General features: G+C 49.4%; 1 protein-coding gene across 4 annotated transcripts in view; it reads right to left on the reverse strand.

The window, feature by feature from the left end:
* FAM107A (family with sequence similarity 107 member A) overlaps positions 1-19,154 on the reverse strand; it is a 51,346-nt gene that overhangs the window by 5,916 nt on the left and 26,276 nt on the right. Inside the window, exon 2 of one of the 4 annotated variants that reach the window (XM_025885307.2) lies at positions 16,044-16,107. The exons of 1 other annotated variant lie outside the window; for it this stretch is intronic. In XM_025885307.2, coding sequence (XP_025741092.1) covers positions 16,044-16,107 — 64 coding nt within the window. Of the gene's footprint in view, positions 1-6,183; positions 6,349-13,930; positions 14,081-16,043; positions 16,108-19,154 lie in introns of those variants that run through there. 2 more of the 4 variants (XM_025885308.2, XM_025885309.2) reach the window with 2 other exon arrangements.

Consider the following 19,154-nt stretch of genomic DNA (forward strand, 5'->3'; position numbering starts at 1 on the left):
TCTCTCTCTCTCTCTCTCTCTCTCTCTCTCTCTCTCTCTCTCTCTGTGTGTGTGTGTGTAAGAGAGATAGAGACAGAGAAAGGAAGACTTCTTAAGAAAAAGTCTCCAGGGGATGACACAGCCTGGCCATCAGCTGCTTTTAGTAATTCAAGTGAAAATTGAGGCATTGGTTCTGTTCCCTTCATGAATCCTGCTTTTCTGAGTTTGAGCCTCTACTATATGCCAAGCACCGGCATAAACAGGAGTTCTCCAAGTAAACTAGCTAGGGATGGTGGTGTGCACAAAAACCTGCAAGTAGGTAATAGCTCGGTGGGGTTGGAAAATGCAGGAGGAGGGGGGTGGTAAGGTGTAAATTGCAAGGTGACATGTCAGGGAATATCGGCATCAAAGAAAGGGGAGATTATGTTTTGCAAATGGTGGCTCGCCAGACACATGTTTGGCATTTCTATTATTACCCATTGCAGGGTGCTGTTTGGAGGATTAAGTGAGATCACATTTGTAAAGGTGCTGTGTAAACTGGAAAAAGTGTTAATTATTACAAGATATTTTGGAAGTAGCCAGATGAAGTGTCAGAGCATAAAACATATCTGCTAATTTTTTTTTCTTGAATTCACATTCTCAGAACTGTTTCTAAAATGAGAATTCTAATTAATTCTCTTTCTTCTCTTTCTTCATAAGGCTGTTTGTTTTCAGGTTCTATCCTTCCCAACTCTTTGGTTTTTAGAGATTGTGGTAGTATTTGATAGTTAAAAATGGGCACTTGACAAAATAAACAATTGACTATATCAGCTCCCTCATCTTTTAAACATGTGGACATTTTCCTTTTTTTTTTTAAAGTAAACTCTACACCCAATGTGGGGCTTGAGCTCATGACCCCAAGATCAAGAGTTGCATGCTCTACCAACTGAGCCAGCCAGGTGCCCCCTAAAAATGTGCATATTTTCTTAGTCTGTGGGCTTACGTTGTCTGGGACCAATGCATTAGAATACCCTGATTCAGACTGGAGTTTGGGGAATTTTCCCCCCTTCTGCTGCCTATTCCCATTACCAGTTCCCACCAAACCTTTATCTGAGCAATTTTCAGCTATCCTCTTTACTTCCTGAGTGATCAGCTCTCATCCTATTCAGCCCATTATCACACCATACTTAAGTAACTGCTGCAGCTCCTTGGTTATTGATCCTGCCTGTAGTCCTTTTGTGTCTCCTAACCTTCTAGAACGTCATACTTTTCATCAGTCACACCATCTTTGAAGTAACTAACTGTATCATATGTTACCAGAGCCATAAGGCCGGAAACAAATACGTTGTACAACTTTAGGAAAAGGGAGGGCAGAATTGATTTGCTTAAGATATCACTACATACCCAGAATTCCCAAGTGGATTAATAGAAAAACACTTGGAACTAATGAGATAATTCAATGGCGTGGCCAGATACAAAGTAAGTACACAAAACCAAGAGCTCCTGCATAACAGGAATGACCATTGAGGAAGTACACAATAAAATTTTTCATTCATTCTACAATATGTTTTGAGTTCCTACAATTTGCTGGGTTTCGTGGTAGACACCGGACACATAGAGGTGAACTAAGCAAACAAGGTTCCTGCTCTCAAGAGCTGACATTCTATTAGGGAGGCAGACAGTAAACATGTACACATACCAATCAAAACAAATGATTGCAAATTGCCACGAGCCCACTGAAGGAACCAGGGCGCTGGGATAGAGACTAACAGGAGGGCCCACCTTCAGCCAGGTGCATTGGGAGGGTTGCTCTGAGGAGGTGACATTTCAGATCTGAGGATTGAGAAGAAGGAGGGGAGGCTGTTTGGGGCAGAGGGAAGGAACAGCCTGTGTGACTCATGTACCTTGAACAAGCTTAGTCTGTTCAGGGAACAAAAAAGCACAGTGTGTCTGGAGTGGCGTGAGTGAGCGACAGGGAGAGTGTTTGGTGTGAGGGTGGACGGGTGGGTTCAAGTCGGGGAAAGAGCGCGTCTCATTCGATTTTTTAAAGAGGTCATTCTCTCTGATGTGTGGGGAAACACTAGGTTTTGGGAAATTTTTATAGGACTTTGGTTTCTTTGACTTCCACGGGGCACTCGCTGTCTCTCCCTCCTGTTAAATTTTCAGAGGAAAAGCCTCTGATTGGCCGGGCTGAGACTCTTCACCCCATAGGTCACCAGCCAGCCCACTGGGGCCAGGTCCCACCGTGGCTGCAGGACCTTTTCCACTGAGTCCTGCTTGGAAGAGGGGCCCTGTATGTATGCAGCCAGTCCTGCACCCATGTCCAACCAGTGACCAGCTCCGGCTCCAAGCCTGTTTCTTTATTTTATTTTTTAAATGAAATCAGCATGTAGCTGTGGGGTTGGTGTCTTCCTGAGCCTTGGGCGATGAGGTGGTTCAGGCAGGGATCCTGAAGGATGTGGCTGGTTCTTCCGGCCAAAACTGCAGGCTGGGAAAACCGCTGCCCTTGCCAGCTCTAGAAATGACAGGTGTGAGATCTGTGGACATGCGTGTGGGGGCCCTCCAGGGCTCCGAGAGCCACTAAGCCACCCTTCTTGTCTTTTAGTTTAATTAAGAGCCCCCCTCCCCCGTTTAGAAGGGCCTTGCACAGGTGCTGCAATGGCAGGGGCTGCTCAACAAAGCCCAGATGCTGGGCCAAGAAAATCCAGGCTGCCCTTGGCGGGAGGGCGCAGGTGGGCCTCCTGAGCAGAGCTGCGGTCCAATCCCAGGGCTGCTCTGGCCAGGTCTGGCAGGCAGCTGGGGCGTCCTGAGAGATCAGAGACCCTCAGATCTGATGATGGGGGCAGGGTGGGAGGTCACCTCTGAAAAGACAGAGATGAAGGCCCAAGGGGAGAGGCGGCAGAGAAGAGGAACAGGCCAATGGAGGGGAAAGTTAAAAGGCTAGCGAAGACCCTTCACCGCTTGTCAAAGAAATGTGGAATGAAGCTTAGGTGTATAGACACCGGAGCCCTAGGGATCTGGATTTGAATTTTGGCTCTGCCCCTTCTTAGCCTTGGGCAAGTTTACCTCTCCTCTGCAGCAGGAGTCCACAAACTAAACCTTTGGATCAAATTCAACCGCTTTGGAACACAGCCTCGCCCACTCATTACTTCCTGTCTACATGGCTGCTTTCGCGAGAACAGCAGAGTTGAAAAGGTGCAACATCTGCTCTTGTTCAGCGTCCTTCTTCATGATGTTGTTGCCAAATGAACGAGGGGATACTTGCTTGGTGCTTGGCAAGTGCCTAGCACAGAGCTGAAGACTCAATAGCGCTACTTAGCTGGGCAGCCAAATACAGCAAGGCAGGTTGTGCACTGCACAACTCCAGAGCCTCACTCCTGTAAATTAAACTATGAGTGGAGGCCCTGGAATTGCACAGTGTGGCCACCCTATTAGCTGTTATTAACAATTACAAATAAATTCCAGTCCTAGTCCTGGAGCTTTCTTATCCTCTTTAAAAACAGTACTGATCTCATCAGTGGCTCTTAACCCTAGCTACGTATTGGCATCACCAGAGGTAGTGTTAAAAATACCAATACCCAGGGATTCTGATGTCATTGGCCTGGGAGGGCAGCCTGGCCTTTGGGATTTTAAAAAGCTCCCCCAGTGATTCCAATAGTCAGGTAGCTTTGTAAACCACGGAGTTATTAAAAAAAAAAATCTTTTTTGCTTTGGCCTGAGTGATTTCAGCTGCCTGATTGACCTGGTTATGGTGGGCAGGTGTGGTTAAGGTCATAGTTCTTAGCCACTGGTGACCTTGGATGGGTCTTAACCTCGAGGACCCGCCTCCTGTGTAAAATCATGATGCTGTGAAGATGGGATGAGCTGAGAGGGGCAGGCACAGCCAGTAGGTGACGGCTAAATTGAACATCTGGCGTGACTGCTGGATGGGCAGATCTCGCCTACTCTGCAGACGGTGGGACGGCATCTTTGGGGGCAAGGTGGGGTGGGTAGTAAAAGGTCAGGGGAGAGATTGGCAGCTTCTCCCTTGGTTCTTCCCTGCTTCTGCTGATAACCCAAGAGGTCCCACAGCTCCTCCCCAGGGGCCCTGCAGACACCAGCCCCATGCCAGGCAAGGCTCAGCTGGGATCAGTAACCAGTAAGTGCTCCCAGGGTGAGCCCACCTGCCGCTGGGGCGTGTGTGACTGATGTTAGGGTGGTGGCTTTGAAACTGAGCAACCACCCTGGCCGCAGGAGAGCAATGAGGAGAGACTGAAGGGAAGTGGCAGTGGTGGAGACCCAGGTCCCAGTGGATCCTGCGCTGTCTAAGGCCTTCATGTCCCCTTCATCTGCCTCTCTGCCCTGGTGGCTCTGGTTCTGTCCTTGATGGCATCAGTCATAACACATGACACACGAGCCATTCAAGCTGCAAGGTTAAGGCAAATGTTTTGGAGGAGATGGACTGGGTTTGGAACATGGTGGGTTACTCCTTACTTGCTGTGCCACCTTGGGCTAACAGCTTCACCTCTCTGAGCCTCTGTTCAATGGGGATAATGGCCATACCTACTCATGGGGCTGTTTAGAGGGTGGAAATGATAAAATGTGCATGTTGTGGTTAGTCCAGTGCCTGGCACAGTGATGCTCACAGAAGGCAAACTTCCCTCCTTTCCTGAGGGGACCTGTGGTGAGCATTCAGCGTTTGGTGAAGGCTCCCTCACCTGCTTCTGGATCTCACAGTTGCCCTGGGAGGCTGTCAGTGGTACTGTTTTATTATGCCCGTTTTGTAGATGAGAAAGCTATGCCAGAGGCCTGGCAGCTGAAGAACTCCTAGCTCAAGGGAAATCCAGACTCACTGGGGAGCCCCAGCCCAGTCCTCGCTGCCTTGGGCTTGAGCCAGAATCCACAGGCCTGTCTGCCCAGGGGCCGGCCTTTGTTTAGTTCGGGGCTAGCTGGTGACCTTCCCTCCCCAGGTGCTGGTCAGAGTCTTCCCCGTTCTCCCTCCCTGCACCCTTGTTCCTTGTTACCATTCAAGCTGCGGGTTCAGAACACACCGGGGACCTTCTTGCCTCAACACTTCAAGAGGCGGGAAGGGTAGAGGAGAGAGGCTTTTTAAATAACCACTGGCAAAGGAGGGAGAGAGAGACGTTCAATGCAAATGACAAGCATGGCCACGGCCACCGGATTTCCCAGCCCCTTCTTGTTTTTTTTCCTCCCAGTAGGAAACGTGCCCTTTTGTGTTTCGCTGACCGGAGACCGAAGAACAATGTTCTTGGTGGCCCCTGCCTGGAATCAGAGCTCCTTGTTCATTTGGAGGCTGCCCCCCCCGCCCACCCCATGGGAAAATGGTTCAAAAGTCCTAACCATTTTGCCTTGGGTCCACCATGACCTCCCAGCTTGTGAGGAGAAAGTCTGGGTGGGCATTCAGGGGTTTGAATCAATTCCATAGCGGAGTCCGGAGCTGGACACGGAAGGCCCTTAGCCAGGCTGGTGCAGAGTGGAGGGCAAGTGTCAGCAGGCCAGGTTTTCCTGCCGGCCCACCAGTGGCATGATGCCAGCCACTCGGGAATATGCCTCCAGGGGATCGATCCTGGCAGGTACTTACCACCAACGGAGTTAAGCGCCACTCAGGATCCCAGCCCCTGGGGACAGAGCTCTTGGGGCTGCTCACAGCTGGGGGAACCAGCCAGGTTTGGCAGCAGTTCCAAAAAGTGACACACCGAACCCCTGATTTCCAGCTCAGTCCCAGGCTTGCCTCTCCTGCAAGGAGCTAGAGCCACATTCACCAGGTGGTTACCACGTTAACACACATGTGGGCCGCCTAGTGTGCAAAGCCCCTCGCAGCCAGAGCTGGGGGAGTTGGCCCCACAGACTGGGGAGGTGGCTACTGTTGGCCACCCCTTTCCACAGATGAAGGAAGTGAGGCTCTGAGGGGTCATCTAACTTCCCCAGATCACACAGCCAGTGAAGGAAGGAGCTCAAATCGAAGCAGGGAGCTCTGTCTCATGCCAAGACCTGGGTTCTCTGACTTCGGCCCTGCGGCACCCCGGCCTGTTGTCTGTCTAGTAATGATGATTAAACCCACTACTCTGTGTGATAAAGGACTTGGGTGGGGGACAGAGCCCGGGTCCCCCAGCTCCAACAGCTCAGCTCCCCTACCCCGGGGCTCCATGGCCCTCCATCCCTTGCACCTCCTCCCACACTGCCCCTAGCTCCACAGCAAGGGAAACAGAAGAGAAATGGTCTTACTTCTCAGCTGCGTCTCTGGGCAGGGAACTCAGGAGCCGCGGCTGGGTCCCTCACTCTGCTGGGAAGTCCCAGGCGAGCAAGGAGGGCCGCCTCTGAAGGGCGGTTCTTACACCCCTGGGGATGGCGGGCGGCTGCAGTGTGCCAGTGAGTGAGGCAGCTCTGCATTCCTGTTTATTCTGGTATCAATAAAAAGGAACTGTTACTATAGTAACGAATATTTCACTTGGTGCGCGGCCACTTCCACAATGCGGAACACTGCGTCCAAGCCACACGCTCGAGAGGCACAAGTAAATACCTATTTGGTCAGCTTGTGGATGACTGAGAACCTTGCCAACCTTTGTCTGAGCTAGGCGGCTCGCATAGAGGCATTTCCCTTATTTCCAATGGGAGGGTCAGTGAGAGTGCATTCCAGAGCCTCCCCGGTGGGGGGGGAGCTGAGCATCCGCCCCCCTCTCCTCCCCGCAGTGCCCAAGGCTTCGGGAGGAAACTGGGCTCTGAGGTGGGAAGGGAGGGCAAACAGACATGGGTTCAGTTGTTGGTCATCCCCTGCGTCAGGATCTCCATACATCTTATTTACTCCACACTCTGAACTTCATCTGAACTTCAGAGAGGAGCAACAGGAGTTTGCACAGTTGAGAGTGTGAGGAAGGTAGAAGCTGGTGGGATCTGGGCCAGAGTAGGCCCTGGCGTCCGCCCAGCAGGGCTCAGGCACCAGCCCCTTTGGCGAAGGGTCTTGGTTGGCTGCAAGACATGAAGCCCAGGATGTATATCAACCACGAATGGGGGCATTAAAAAGACAACGTGTGCCCTCTTTGGCCTGTGTCATTAATTTGACTGACATTTGTGGAGCACCTACTGTATTCCTGGCCCTGTTCCAAATGCTGGAGTTACAGTGTGAATGACAGCCGTGGGCTCAGGGAGCCTGTATTCATGGGTAGGGGGAGTCAGACTAAAAAGGAGACAAACCAGACACTTTGACCTGTGATGAAAGTCGGGCTGAAAGTAAGGCTGGCTGAGGTGGAGGGGAGGGTGCACACTGAGGTGCTGACCTTTTAGGGAGGCCTGGGTGGTGAGAAGGAGTCAGCACTGTGATCTCCGTTCCCACACGAGAGCATTCCAGGGAGTGGGCAGAGCCAGTGGGAGGGCCCCGGGGTGGGAGTGAGTTTGATATGGTGGAAGGAGGCCAGTGGGGCCGGAGTGTTGGCATGAGGGGGGGCTGGGGCTTGGGGCTGAACAGGGAAGCAGCGGGCAGGTAGCTCATGGCCTGGGAGGCTTGACCAAGCTGGCCATTCTGGAACCGCTTAAATAAACCTAGAGGGTCATGAAATCTTGGGTATAAAACAATTTTCTAGAAACAACACGTGTTCCTTTTTGTTCCTTCTTCCTCAATTCTGCTTCTCTTGAAGGACTTTGAATGGTATCCTCCCCAGGCTTCCTGTCCTACTGTGGCTTAATTTACTAAATTCTGGCGGTGAAAGGCTGCCATTAAATTCTTGTCAAGCCACTCTTTGTTGCCACATGTTGTCTCGCTCTGCAAAGGGCTCTTCTGGGCATTTCCCAAGGCCCACAGCGGCTGATCTGAACCAACCTGGGTGCCCTCCAACAGCGGGGGGAATAGGAGGGGTCCTGGGGAACTGACAGCTTCTGTTCCCCACCTGGAGAAGACAGAGCCCCCTACTCCAGCTTACTCCAGGGGAGCAGACTCTGAGAGTCCCCATGCCAGCAATGACCTTCATCTCTACTTTGTATTCTTTTTATTGGAAGACTCTGATGGCAGCCCCAAAGCAATGGAGAGCCAAGGAGGGTTGGGCAGGCATCCCCCAAGGTTGGGCACCATTTTCCCCAGGCAGCTGGGACTCACTGTGTCTCTTCCATTAAAGCTCTTCTCACAGTCCAACCTGTGTACAAACCCGTCAGCCTCACCCACCAGACTGCCGGGCTGGGACTTTACCTTATCCTTCTTAGTATTCCTGTCCCAGTACCAAGGTGCTCAATAACTATTGTTGACTTATGCACACCGAAGACATTGACACTCCTATTTATTTATTTTTTTTTCAAGATACAAACGTTAGTACGTACAGTACCTAGAGGACCAGTCTGGAGGCATCTGTACTGAACTGCTAAAGTGGACTTGGGTGGGGGACAGAGCCTGGGTCCCCCAACTCCAACAGCTCAGCTCCCCTGCCCCGGGGCTCCACGGCCCTCCATGCCTTGCACCTCCTCCCACACTGCCCCTAGCTCCACAGCAAGGGAAACAGAAGAGAAATGGTCTTACTTCTCAGCTGCGTCTCCGGGCACCAGCCCCTTTGGTGAAGGGTCTTGGTTGGCTGCAAGGCCATGAAGATCAATGTTCTATATCAATGTATCTCAAATGTCATGACTAGCCATCATTTGTGAGATGAGCGTTAAAATGGAATTAAAATGGGCCATACTCCTGGATTGCTGTATTAGAATTTACGAGGGAGGGGCCCACAAATTTGGATTTTTAATACATCCCCCTGGGGATTTGTTTATCTCCGGGAGTTTGAGAACCACTATTCTATGGCATAAAATTACAGGCCCTTCTCCTTAGTCACAATATTTCTGTCATGTTTGTGGTTTAAACAGAAAACCAAGCATACATTGCTTTTGCTCTCCAGGAACAATAAAGATTAAAAATATGAGAAAGAGCAACCTTTTCCGACCACCTATCGTTATGATTCACTTCTGGTTCAGTCATGTCCATTTTGCATATTGGAAAATAGAGGCCTTCCAGGCAAATGAACCTTTTAGGAGTTTACTCCAGGTTACCGCCAAATTCAGTTCCAGTTGCTGCCTCCTGCCTTGGTGGGTGGAGATTTCCCTGGAGGCCTTCCCATTCTCCCTCAAGGAAGGACTCGAAATACCAGGGGCCTGGAGATCAGAACTCTTGCTCAGTCCCATGAGAGCTGAAGGGGAATCCCAGAGGTTGAGCACACCCCTCCCACACTCCCTTCTTGTCCCTTTGAAGTTTGTTTTCTTGGGAACTTAGAGGCGCCAAAAGGAAGAGGGGGTAGTGAAGACCAGGAGAGGCAGTCAGGAGTGGGAGCTGGGGAATTTTCCTGCTTCCATTGTGGGCTGGGGCTGCAGCTTGCAGTAAAAACAAAAACAAAAACAAAAACAAAAACAAAACAAACCTCCAAAAACATCTTTCCTTTCATTTTTGCTCCCCTTTATCCAAGCTCACAGGCTCCTGGAGCAGCTTATCTGGGTGCACAAACATCAGACAAGAAGTTCCCATGGCAACTCAAAACTTCCTCCTCAGCACTGTATTCAGTCTAAATCTCCAGGGTCCCTTTTCAAGGCCTCAATGAGGTTTCTGAGAAGCCACCCACAAAACAGCCTTAGGATCCAAACCCCTCCCCAGCCCCAGCACGCTCAGTTGAAAGGACACAGAGGGGGGGAGAAACTGTATTGGCAGAAAAACTTGTCATGGGATCCGTGGAGAGATTATAAAAGGAATGAGAGTTGCCTTTACAACAGATTTGAACCAGGAAGAATTTATCCGGTGGAGGGATTTCAAGTGTGCAAACGGGAAAGTATCCGGGAGTGGGGAAGAACTAAGTTTTGTTTCAGAAAGCTGGCTCTCCACCCAGCTGCGGGGAGGCCTGGCAAATCTGGTCTCTTAGCTGCAGAGGGGCCCTGGGGTACCCCCTAGCCCCAGCACATTTTAACTCATAGCCAGGCCAAAGATGGACAGCTAGGGATGGGGGGAGAGAGAGAGAGTGTGTGTGTGTGTAGAGAGAGAGTGAGAGAGAGGGGGAACCTGGGCAGACCATAGCTTGTCAAGCCAAGCAAACTTCTGTGATTGCTGACACTGGGGTTCCCAGATGTGGCAAATAAAAATGTAGCACGCTCCATTTAAATCTGAGTTTCAGATAAGCAACGAATATGTTTTTAGTATAAGCATAGTCATACAATAGTTGGATCATATGTACACTAAACTATTATTTGTTGTGTATCCGAGGTTCAAATTTAACTGGGTGTCCTGCATTTTATCTGGCAACCCTAACTGGCAGGCAGGGATGAAGGCTATGGCTGCCCCCCGCCACCCCCCTCCCCCCATCGCTGACATCCACGGACACCTGGAGTGCAGTTCCTCTGTCCACACTGCAGAGAGATGCCTCCCTCCCTGCCGGGAACCCAGCCTGAGCTCCAGGTAGGATGTAGGTAATGAACCTCAGGGGGACCTTTACTACAGCACTGCATAGCTTCCCAGGGACGGCCGAGCATGAGTTATTCCCAAATGTGACCTTCTAGCTCCGTGGATAAGAGCATGGACTGTGGTATCAGTGCAGATGCCACTCCTCGGCCCACTGCTGGACAGCTAGGTGACCTTCAACTCCTCATTTCTTCATCTCTGATATGGGGCAGACATTCTTTTGAGGAATAAAGGAGATACCACATGGGATGTCTTCACATTGCCTGTTGCAGAGTCTGGGCTCCAAAGTGGTTGCTGTTATTTTGATAACCCATTTAAAAGCAATAAAAATTTTCATCCACGTGAAAAAAGTGGGATTAAAGACCAGAGTTGATAGGACCTCAGCAATGTGAAGCAATGTAAAACAAACACAACCATACACACAAGCTATGCATAGCAAAGACTTTGAGGAGATACCCCCAAATGTTACCAGTAGCTGCTTACGGTTAGTGGGATTGTGGGTAAGGATTCCCCTTCTTTATTCTCAATTTCCCAAAACACTCATGGTGAAAATGTAATACTTTAATATTAAAAAAAATATTTAAAAATAATTTGTGGTGAAAATTTTCTAGAAGTGTTCTATTACTTGGTGCCTGACTTGAGACTACTGTAAATGAAAATGGATGGCTACCATCTTGGTTTTGACTCCATAACCTCAACCTTGGAAGCTTCTAAAGGAGGGGCGCTCTTGCCTCTTCATAAATGGCCCAGTTGGATCCTCACCCTGACCCTTACTTCTTGCTTTTCCATGTGTGAGACAACCAAGTAGTGTTTCTAGAGGCACGTGGCCCTGGGTTTGAATCTCAACTCCACCCCTGATGTGCTGTGCGGCTTTAGACAAATCATGTTATCTTCTGAGCCTGAATTTCCTCATGATTAAAATAGGGGTTAGACACAGGCACCCCAATGTTCATAGCAGCAATGTCCGCAATAGCCAAATTGTGGAAGGAGCCAAGATGCCCTTCAACAGATGAATGGGTAAAGAAGATGTGGTCCATATATACACTGGAATATTAGCCATCAGAAAGGATGAATACCCAACATTTGCACTGACATGGATGGAACTGGAGGAGATTATGCTAAGTGAAATAAGTCAAGCAGAGAAAGTCAATTATCATATGGTTTCACTTATCTGTGGAACATAAGGAATACCATGGAGGACATTAGGAGAAGGAAGGGAAAAATGGGGGGGGGAATCGGAGGGAGAGATGAACCATGAGAGACTATGGACTCTGAGAAACAAACTGAGGGTTCTAGAGGGGAGGGGTGAGGGGGGATGGGTTAGCCTGGTGATGGGTATTAAAGAGGGCACATTCTGTGTGGAGCACTGGGTGTTATACACAAACAATGAATCATGGAACACCACATCAAAAACTAATGAAGTACTTTAACATAACAATAAAACAATTAAAAAAACTAACCAAGTACTGTATGGTGACTAACATAACATAAAAAAAGGGGGGTTAGTACTTCTTACCTCCCTGAAAGGAGGGACATATCTGTTATATTTATGAATATATCCATGTGCCTCGTATGGGGGTAGTGCATACTGGTGGCCAATATATATTGGTGGAAGGAATAACTGAGTTACATTGATGAGTTGACAGATGTACAGCATTTGGCAAAGCGAGTGGCAATAACACGTGATTAGCATTATTGGCCATTCTTATTACTAGTCTCAGGAGGTGTGCAGAAGTTGGCCTGGATGGGCCTAAGTTGTCACTGAGTGTTTTCTACCCCGTAGTGGGATAGAAGCGTTCTCTTATCAGGACCATGGGCAAGTAGCTAAGCTCCTTAAAGCCGTCTCCTCATCTGTTAAATGGGGATGACAATTAGCAGTGACCTTGTAGGATTCTTAAGACTGAATGAGCCAGCAGTGCCTAGCACAAAGTCAAAGGTCTTGCCCCCTCCCTGGCTTGTAGCTGCTAGTGGTACAGATACCGGGCAGGCAAATAGGGCCCCTGGGACGACTCTGCTATGTCTGCTATTCTGAATAGGTTGCTAGTGAAAAATGTTGCCTTTTGAATGAGGCTCATCGCTGCAGCTCCAGGCTAGGGGGAGCAGAGCGTCTTCAGATTTGATAGCCCCTCCTCATCTTTGTGAGAAGATAGGAACTGGGTGGGAACACTTAGGAGGACCGTTCTGCGGGAAAATCGCTGGAGCTGGGCTTTGAAATCGGATTCATGGAATTGTAGAGCTCCTCCCTTTCTGCCTGCCCCAGCTCAGCCGGATTTAAGATCCTCCCCCAGGAAGGCGCCCGGAGTCCTGAAGTCTTGGCCAGTTCTTGCTTTTGGACTCAAGAAAACCGTTGTTTCAATGTTCCCAAGCAGTAGCTCCGCGTGGGGAATCTCCGCAGGGCGGAGCCAGTCTAAGTAAGAGAAGCAGTCGGTCCCAGAACGGACCTGGCGGCGGGGGGGGGGGGGGGGGGGGGGTAGGGGGGGGGGGTCGGGGGGGTTGGTGGGTCGGGGCCGGAGCAGATGTGCTGCCAATGGCTCCCCTCGCGCCTTTGGCTCCAGGGGTCCGCCCGCAGGACCACTCGGTGGGGCGGGCTCCTTGCCTACGGCAGATCCGCAGATCGTAGCTGCCCCATGAGCCCAAGTCCCTGACACTTTCTAATCACGTACCCCCAACTGGCACGGACCTCGCTCGAGAAGGATTTTCACCTTCCCCAAACCTCTCTTTCCAAGCACAAGGTCCAGAGGAAACCGCCCCAAACGCTTACTGCGGACCTTCCTTTTCTTCTTTCTACATCTTCGGTTTTCCCAATTATTTTTGCACTGACTATATACCATGTTTGTTTCATTTTCCTAAATAAGACATCTCTTATTGTCCTAAGTAGAAAAGTAATATGTGCTTACTGCAAATAAGTAAACAAAAAGGCAAATAGAGAAAAAAAGAAACACCTTGTCATCCAACTCTCATCCTTGAAAATAACCACCGTGTGTTTCCTTCTGAATCTTTTTCTCTTCACACGCATAATATGTAGAAAAATGGTTTCTCCCCTTCCTCTAATTTGCTCTCTTGCACTTCCGCCGCTAATGTAATACCTCGCTGGACATCACCAGCGGCTATGCGTCTGTGCTTCTCCGTGCCCCACTGCGAGCAACCCGGGTCTTACCCATTTGCCACTCTCCCACGCTCACTAACGCCTTCGCGCGCATGGCAGACCAGCCAGGAGATGGAACCTTGCCGCACTTTTCAATAGTTACGAAACCGAGTGACTGTGTGTGTGTGTGTGTGTGTGTGTGTGTGTGTGTGTGTGGCGGGGGGGGGGCGCGCTCGCACACTGGAATAAAGCGATATATCTAATGGTAGGTCCCCAAAAGGAAGAATGTAGGAGGGAAAGAAGGAATGAAAGGAGAACATGGAAAAGTAATTTAAAAGAATGAAAGAAGGGAGGAAAGCAGAGCAACGAATGGGGGACCGAGGTGCCCGGCAGCGGCGGGCTGGCCAGCCTAAGCGCGGTGCCCGCCCTGCCCTCTCGCGCTTTCCACGACGTAGGGGCGGGGAGGCCTTGCCCTCACTTACCGGACCTGAGCAGCACGGCCCGGTAGAGACCCGTGGCCTCGGCGGGGTCCCGTGGCCGCTCGCCCAGCCTCTGCGCCATGCGCCCGTGCGCCCGACTGTGGAGCCGGCACTGCGGACCGGGAGTGCACCGGAGGGTAGTACTCGGGAGCCCGCGTGCCTCCGCAGCGGTGACGCGCAAGCCGAGGCCCAAACCCTGCTGCAGATCGAGTTACCACAGAGGCGGGAGCACCCGGCGAGGAGGCGCCGCGGGGGAGGGATAGAGGGCAGGGTCAAGGGCAGGTAGCCTGCTCGCGCAGCGGGGTCCGGTGTGAAGACTCCTGACCCCGGGGTGCCAGGGCCAGGGGAGAACCCGATGTCCTGATTTCTGGCCTTGGTCTCCCACCTCCTCTTCTCCATTTCATTTCCCTGGCCTCTGGCCTCGTTGAATGCTACAAGCAGGTGTGGGATTCTGAAGTGGTATCCCTGGGATCACGTCCCAGCGCCACCAGTTAATAACTGTGTGACCCCACGATTTAATTACCTAACCTCTCAGAGCCACAGTTTTCTCATCTGTAAAATGGGGATAACCACAGTACTTATTATTTCCACAGGGTTATGAGGGTAATATGTATGTATATGTAGTATATGTATTCTATATACTGACTATATATATATATATAGTCGACTATATTATATATAGTCAGTGTATGTATTATATATAATCTTAGAACAGTGGCTAGGGCAGAACAAACACTATATACTGGTATTTAAAAAAGTGTCTTGGGGTGAAGTGGCGCTGAGAAGCAGGGAGCTTTACTGTAGGAGGCAAGATGTGGTGGGACTCCACTAGACTGATTTCTCCCAGTTTGTACAATCCCTTTAATAGCCAGAGATGGGAGGACCAACCAAAAGAGTCTAAAGGTGGAGGAACAAAGTCAACCAGGCAGATTTGGAAGGTATAAGAAACTGACAATTTTGATTATCTACTCTGTCTGGTGCTGTGCTAAGTTTCTTCTAATGTAAAAACTAACGTTCATTGTGTACTCTGTGTCCTATTTCATTTTAACTTCACAACCCTATGAATTAGTGTCTTTTAGCCTTCCAATTTTGCAGATGAAGAAACTGAGGCTCAGAGAGGGTCAGCAATTTATCTGGAATCACACAGTATGGATCTGGGACACACTCTAGTAGTCCAACCTCAGACTTGGGTCACTCTGCTCTGCTGCCCCTCTGTTATCTCATGTATGCTGCACGAAAGTGCTGAAGGGTAGGTATTATCTCCAGTTGAGAGATGAAGTCATTGAGACTCAGGGAGGTCAGGTGGCTTACCCATGCTTACATAGCTGGTTGGAAGATCCAAGACTTAATCCAGTTCTCCACTCACAAAACTAGTGCTCCTGAAATCTATAGACCCCCTGGAGCTGTCCAGGGTACTGGATGGCCTCTGTTCAAGGCTGTGCCTATGTGCGTCAGGGAATCTTGAGCTGGCTGTTGGAGCTTTGGCAAAACAGTACTGTCTCCCTGCGCCTCTGTGTCCTCTCCAGCCTTGGTGCCCCCTAGGCCAGCTGTCAGCCAAGTCCTCTCTAGTTGGTCCTTTGCCACTTTCCAGGCCCAGCTTCTGCTGTGGCTCAGAGATCTCTGTACTTCTCTGCTCTTCAGTCACCACCCCCGGTCCCAAGGACCCAAGTGACACACTTTGATCTTTGGGGACATCACTGATTGGTCAGACTGATTATGTGTCTCATCAACAACCAACCATCATGAGTGCCAGGCACAATCACAGACATTTGGCATTGACTATTTCATATCCATTCTTTAGAGGATGGAATTATATATAATTTATTATTAATCTCATTTAATCCACACTTTGATCAAGCATGATTATGCCCCTTTTAGAGAGAAGGAAAATAAGGTTCAAGTGACTTGCCCACAGTCACATAACTAGTTAGTAATGGAGCTGAAATTGGAACCCAGATGGTGCCAAAGCTTTTGCTGCAGGGGGGAAACAAAGCTAGCTGTTGAACAAGGTGGGGTGTTCAGGAAAATTGTGACTAAGTAATGTGCTTTTACAGAACATTTGAAAAGGATTAACTCTGGCTGCACTCCTGAGGAATTCTAGGTGGGTCTGACTTACCTGAGCCATTTAGTTTCTGCTTCTTATTTTCATTATGGAATATGGCCTGAGGAGAGTATTCTTTCTGTGAACAGAAGGAAAGTAGGTGGAGGTGAGGACCCCTCTGTTCCTTGGCAGGGGAGGACTGAAGAGATAGTCATAATGTCCCTGAGTTCCCACAGGAGGGACTGATCAGGGTCAAAGTCCTCTCCAGGGAAAAAAATTACTATCATCCTTAGAGTGTGTGTGTATATGTATAAGTGCACACATGCATGTTGTGGCCATTTATGAGACATGCTCTTTTAAAAAAATCGATTTTTAAGAACAGTTTTAGATTTAGAGAAAAATTGAGAAGATAGTACAGAGAGTTCCTTATACTCTGCATCCAGTTTTTCTGTGAGCATCTTATATGTATGTAGATGCACATTATGTAGTATGGCACATTTGTTACAATTAATGAGCTAATATTGACATGTTATTATTAACTAAAGTCCATACCTTATTCAGGTTTCCTTAGTTTTTACCTAATGTCCTTTTTCTGTTCCAGAATCCTATCCAAGATACCAGGTTACATTAGTTGTCAGGTCTCCTTGAGCTCCTCTTGGCTGTAATAGTTTTTCAGACCTTCTTTGTTTTTGATGACCTTGACAGTTTCAAAGAGCACTGAGATCCATATTCTTTTATGTTGAGTTCTTATCCTTGCTGTTGCTTTTACCTGAACTACCTTCTCCTTACCTTCCTGGCAAACTCTTCATCCTTCAAGGGCCAACTCAGAAGGCTTCCAGGTTTGGTCCTCAAGATCAGTTCTTAGACCTCTTCTCTCTCTATACTGTCATGACTTTAAAAACAACTCTAAGCCAATGACCCCCAAATGCATAGTTCCAATCCAGACTTTCACTCTGAGCTTAAACTTTGGCCAAAAGGCTGCTGACATGTCCACTTGAAAGTCTAATAGGCCCTACTCACAATGGCCCATACAGAACTATTGATCATTCCAGCCCCCCAACCTGTTCCTCCCCTGTCCCCCCCATTTTGTCAAGTGACTCCACTCTGGCCCTATGGCTCAGACAGGAGCCAGGCTTGCTCTGTCGCAAGCCCACAGTGCTTAGATCACCAAGGCATGATGAGTCCACTTCCTGCCATCTTTTCCATCCATCCATTTCTTCCAATGCCCCAACCCTAGCCCAGGCACCACTGTGCCTGGACGCCTGCAGTAGCTTGCCCTCTTTCAAGTTTTTCTTTACACAGACTCCAGAGCAAGCTTTTAAAATGTAACTCAGACTCCACTCCTGCCCTACTGAAAACACTTTGGTGCCTTCCCTTTGCACTTGGGATCAAACTCACATGACTTCCCCTGGCTTTTAAGGCCTCGCAACCCAGACCCTACCTGCCACCCTCTCAAATACTACCTGTCTGTTCCTTCATATGTTCAAGGATTTGGGATGCCTTAGTGAAGAAAACAGACAAAGGTCCTTGGCCTTTTGGACCTGACATTCTAGTGAGGGAGCTAGACAATAAGCATAATGAATGAATAAGTAATGTAGATAGTATGTTAGAAGGTGACAGGTACTATGGAAAAGAGGGAAACTAGAGGAGGGGGGGAGAAGGTTAGTGGTAAGTGGGGGCAGTATGTAGTAATAACTGGCTGCTGGGAGGGTCTCATTGAGAAGGTGGGATGTGAACACAAACTTGCAGGAAGTGGGAGAGTTAGCCAGACAGATATTTTGGGCAAGAGTGTTGCAGACAGAGGGAACAGCTAGAGCAAAGATCCTGAGGCTGGAGTGTGCCAGAAGGCTCAGGGAAGAGCAAGGCTGCCAGGTGGCTGGAGTGGAAGGGACGCAGGGGCAGTCACATGAGGGAAAGTCAGCAGGAAACAGGGGCCACCTTCCTTCACACCTCACACTCCAGCCACTAAGAGTTCTGTTGGGTTCCCCAAAGCCGTGCTGTTTCTCACCTCCTACTTTTGCACTAGCTGGTCCCTCGACCCGTGCGTATTCCCCAGCTCTGCCCGGCTCCTCCTGCTTATCCGTTAAGTCTCAGCTGAAATGCCACTTCCCCAAGGAGGTCCCCCTCAATCATGTGCTCCAGCACCCCAAATTTCCCTTATATGACTCTTCACCACTGAGTTATTATTGTTTGAGCCCCATTTCCCCCATCAGACTGTACAAGTCTTGAGTGGGGGGGACCGGGTTCACAGCTGTCTCCACAGGGCCCACTCCAGAACTGGGCTTGGCCTGGATGTCTGATAAGGATTTGTTGAAAGAAGGAATGCAGTGAATGAGTGTGTGCACCCACACAGGGAGCTCTGGACTGTATGGGGGAAGTGGGCAATTCCACAGAGAGCAAGCCAGGGTCAGAACCCAGGGAGGACCCCTGCTGTCTGCCCAGGGATTATTCAGGTGCACAGAAGGGCCTAGGGTGCTGACATTTCCCCAGGGTGTTCCCATCTTGAACTCTGCCACCCAGGGGGGCATAGAAAGGGAGGGTGTTTGGGATTTGGCCAAGCCTCTTTTGTGGTTTTTGACAAAGGGATTAAGAAGACAAGTAACTTCATCTCTGGAAGAAAATTCCAGCACACAGAAAAAGAACCAGCTCCGGAGGGATTGAAGGGGATCTGAGCTTCTTCTCACATCTCCCTACAGACCTGGGAAGTGGGGCTGGGGCCCAAGGGCAAGATTAGCATTACAAAGCCAGAATTTCGTAAGGAGCAGCTCCCAGATCTGGAGTTCAAAGAATTGTCCTTTGCACGCTTGCCAACCCCCCTTGCATGAAAGACTTGTTGGAAAATCAGGCCATCCCGTGTCCAGTAACACGTCAGTGAGTGAGACAGATTCCTCTCTCCCTTCAATGACTGAAGTTTGGTGAGTGAAAAAACACCCCACTTGCATGCGACCCCTTGCAAAGGCAAAGCTGAATTGAATTTGCTGACACATTACTGGTCATTGATAGTCTTTTTCAAGGACTTTGCTCATAAGTAAACCAATTCTCATTTGCTCACATAATTTTGGGGTTGGAAGATGCTACTTAGTTATAATTTTGGTTAGTGAAAGTTAACACACATACTTTCCAGAGGAAATACTATTGTGTAGGGTACAACATACCCAACTATGGCTGAACACAACTCTGTGTGTT

The sequence above is a fragment of the Callorhinus ursinus genome, unplaced genomic scaffold (genome assembly GCF_003265705.2).
Source record: "Callorhinus ursinus isolate GAN/ISIS: 27379988/994484 unplaced genomic scaffold, GSC_fseal_2.0 scaffold15, whole genome shotgun sequence".
Classification (NCBI taxonomy): domain Eukaryota; kingdom Metazoa; phylum Chordata; class Mammalia; order Carnivora; family Otariidae; genus Callorhinus; species Callorhinus ursinus.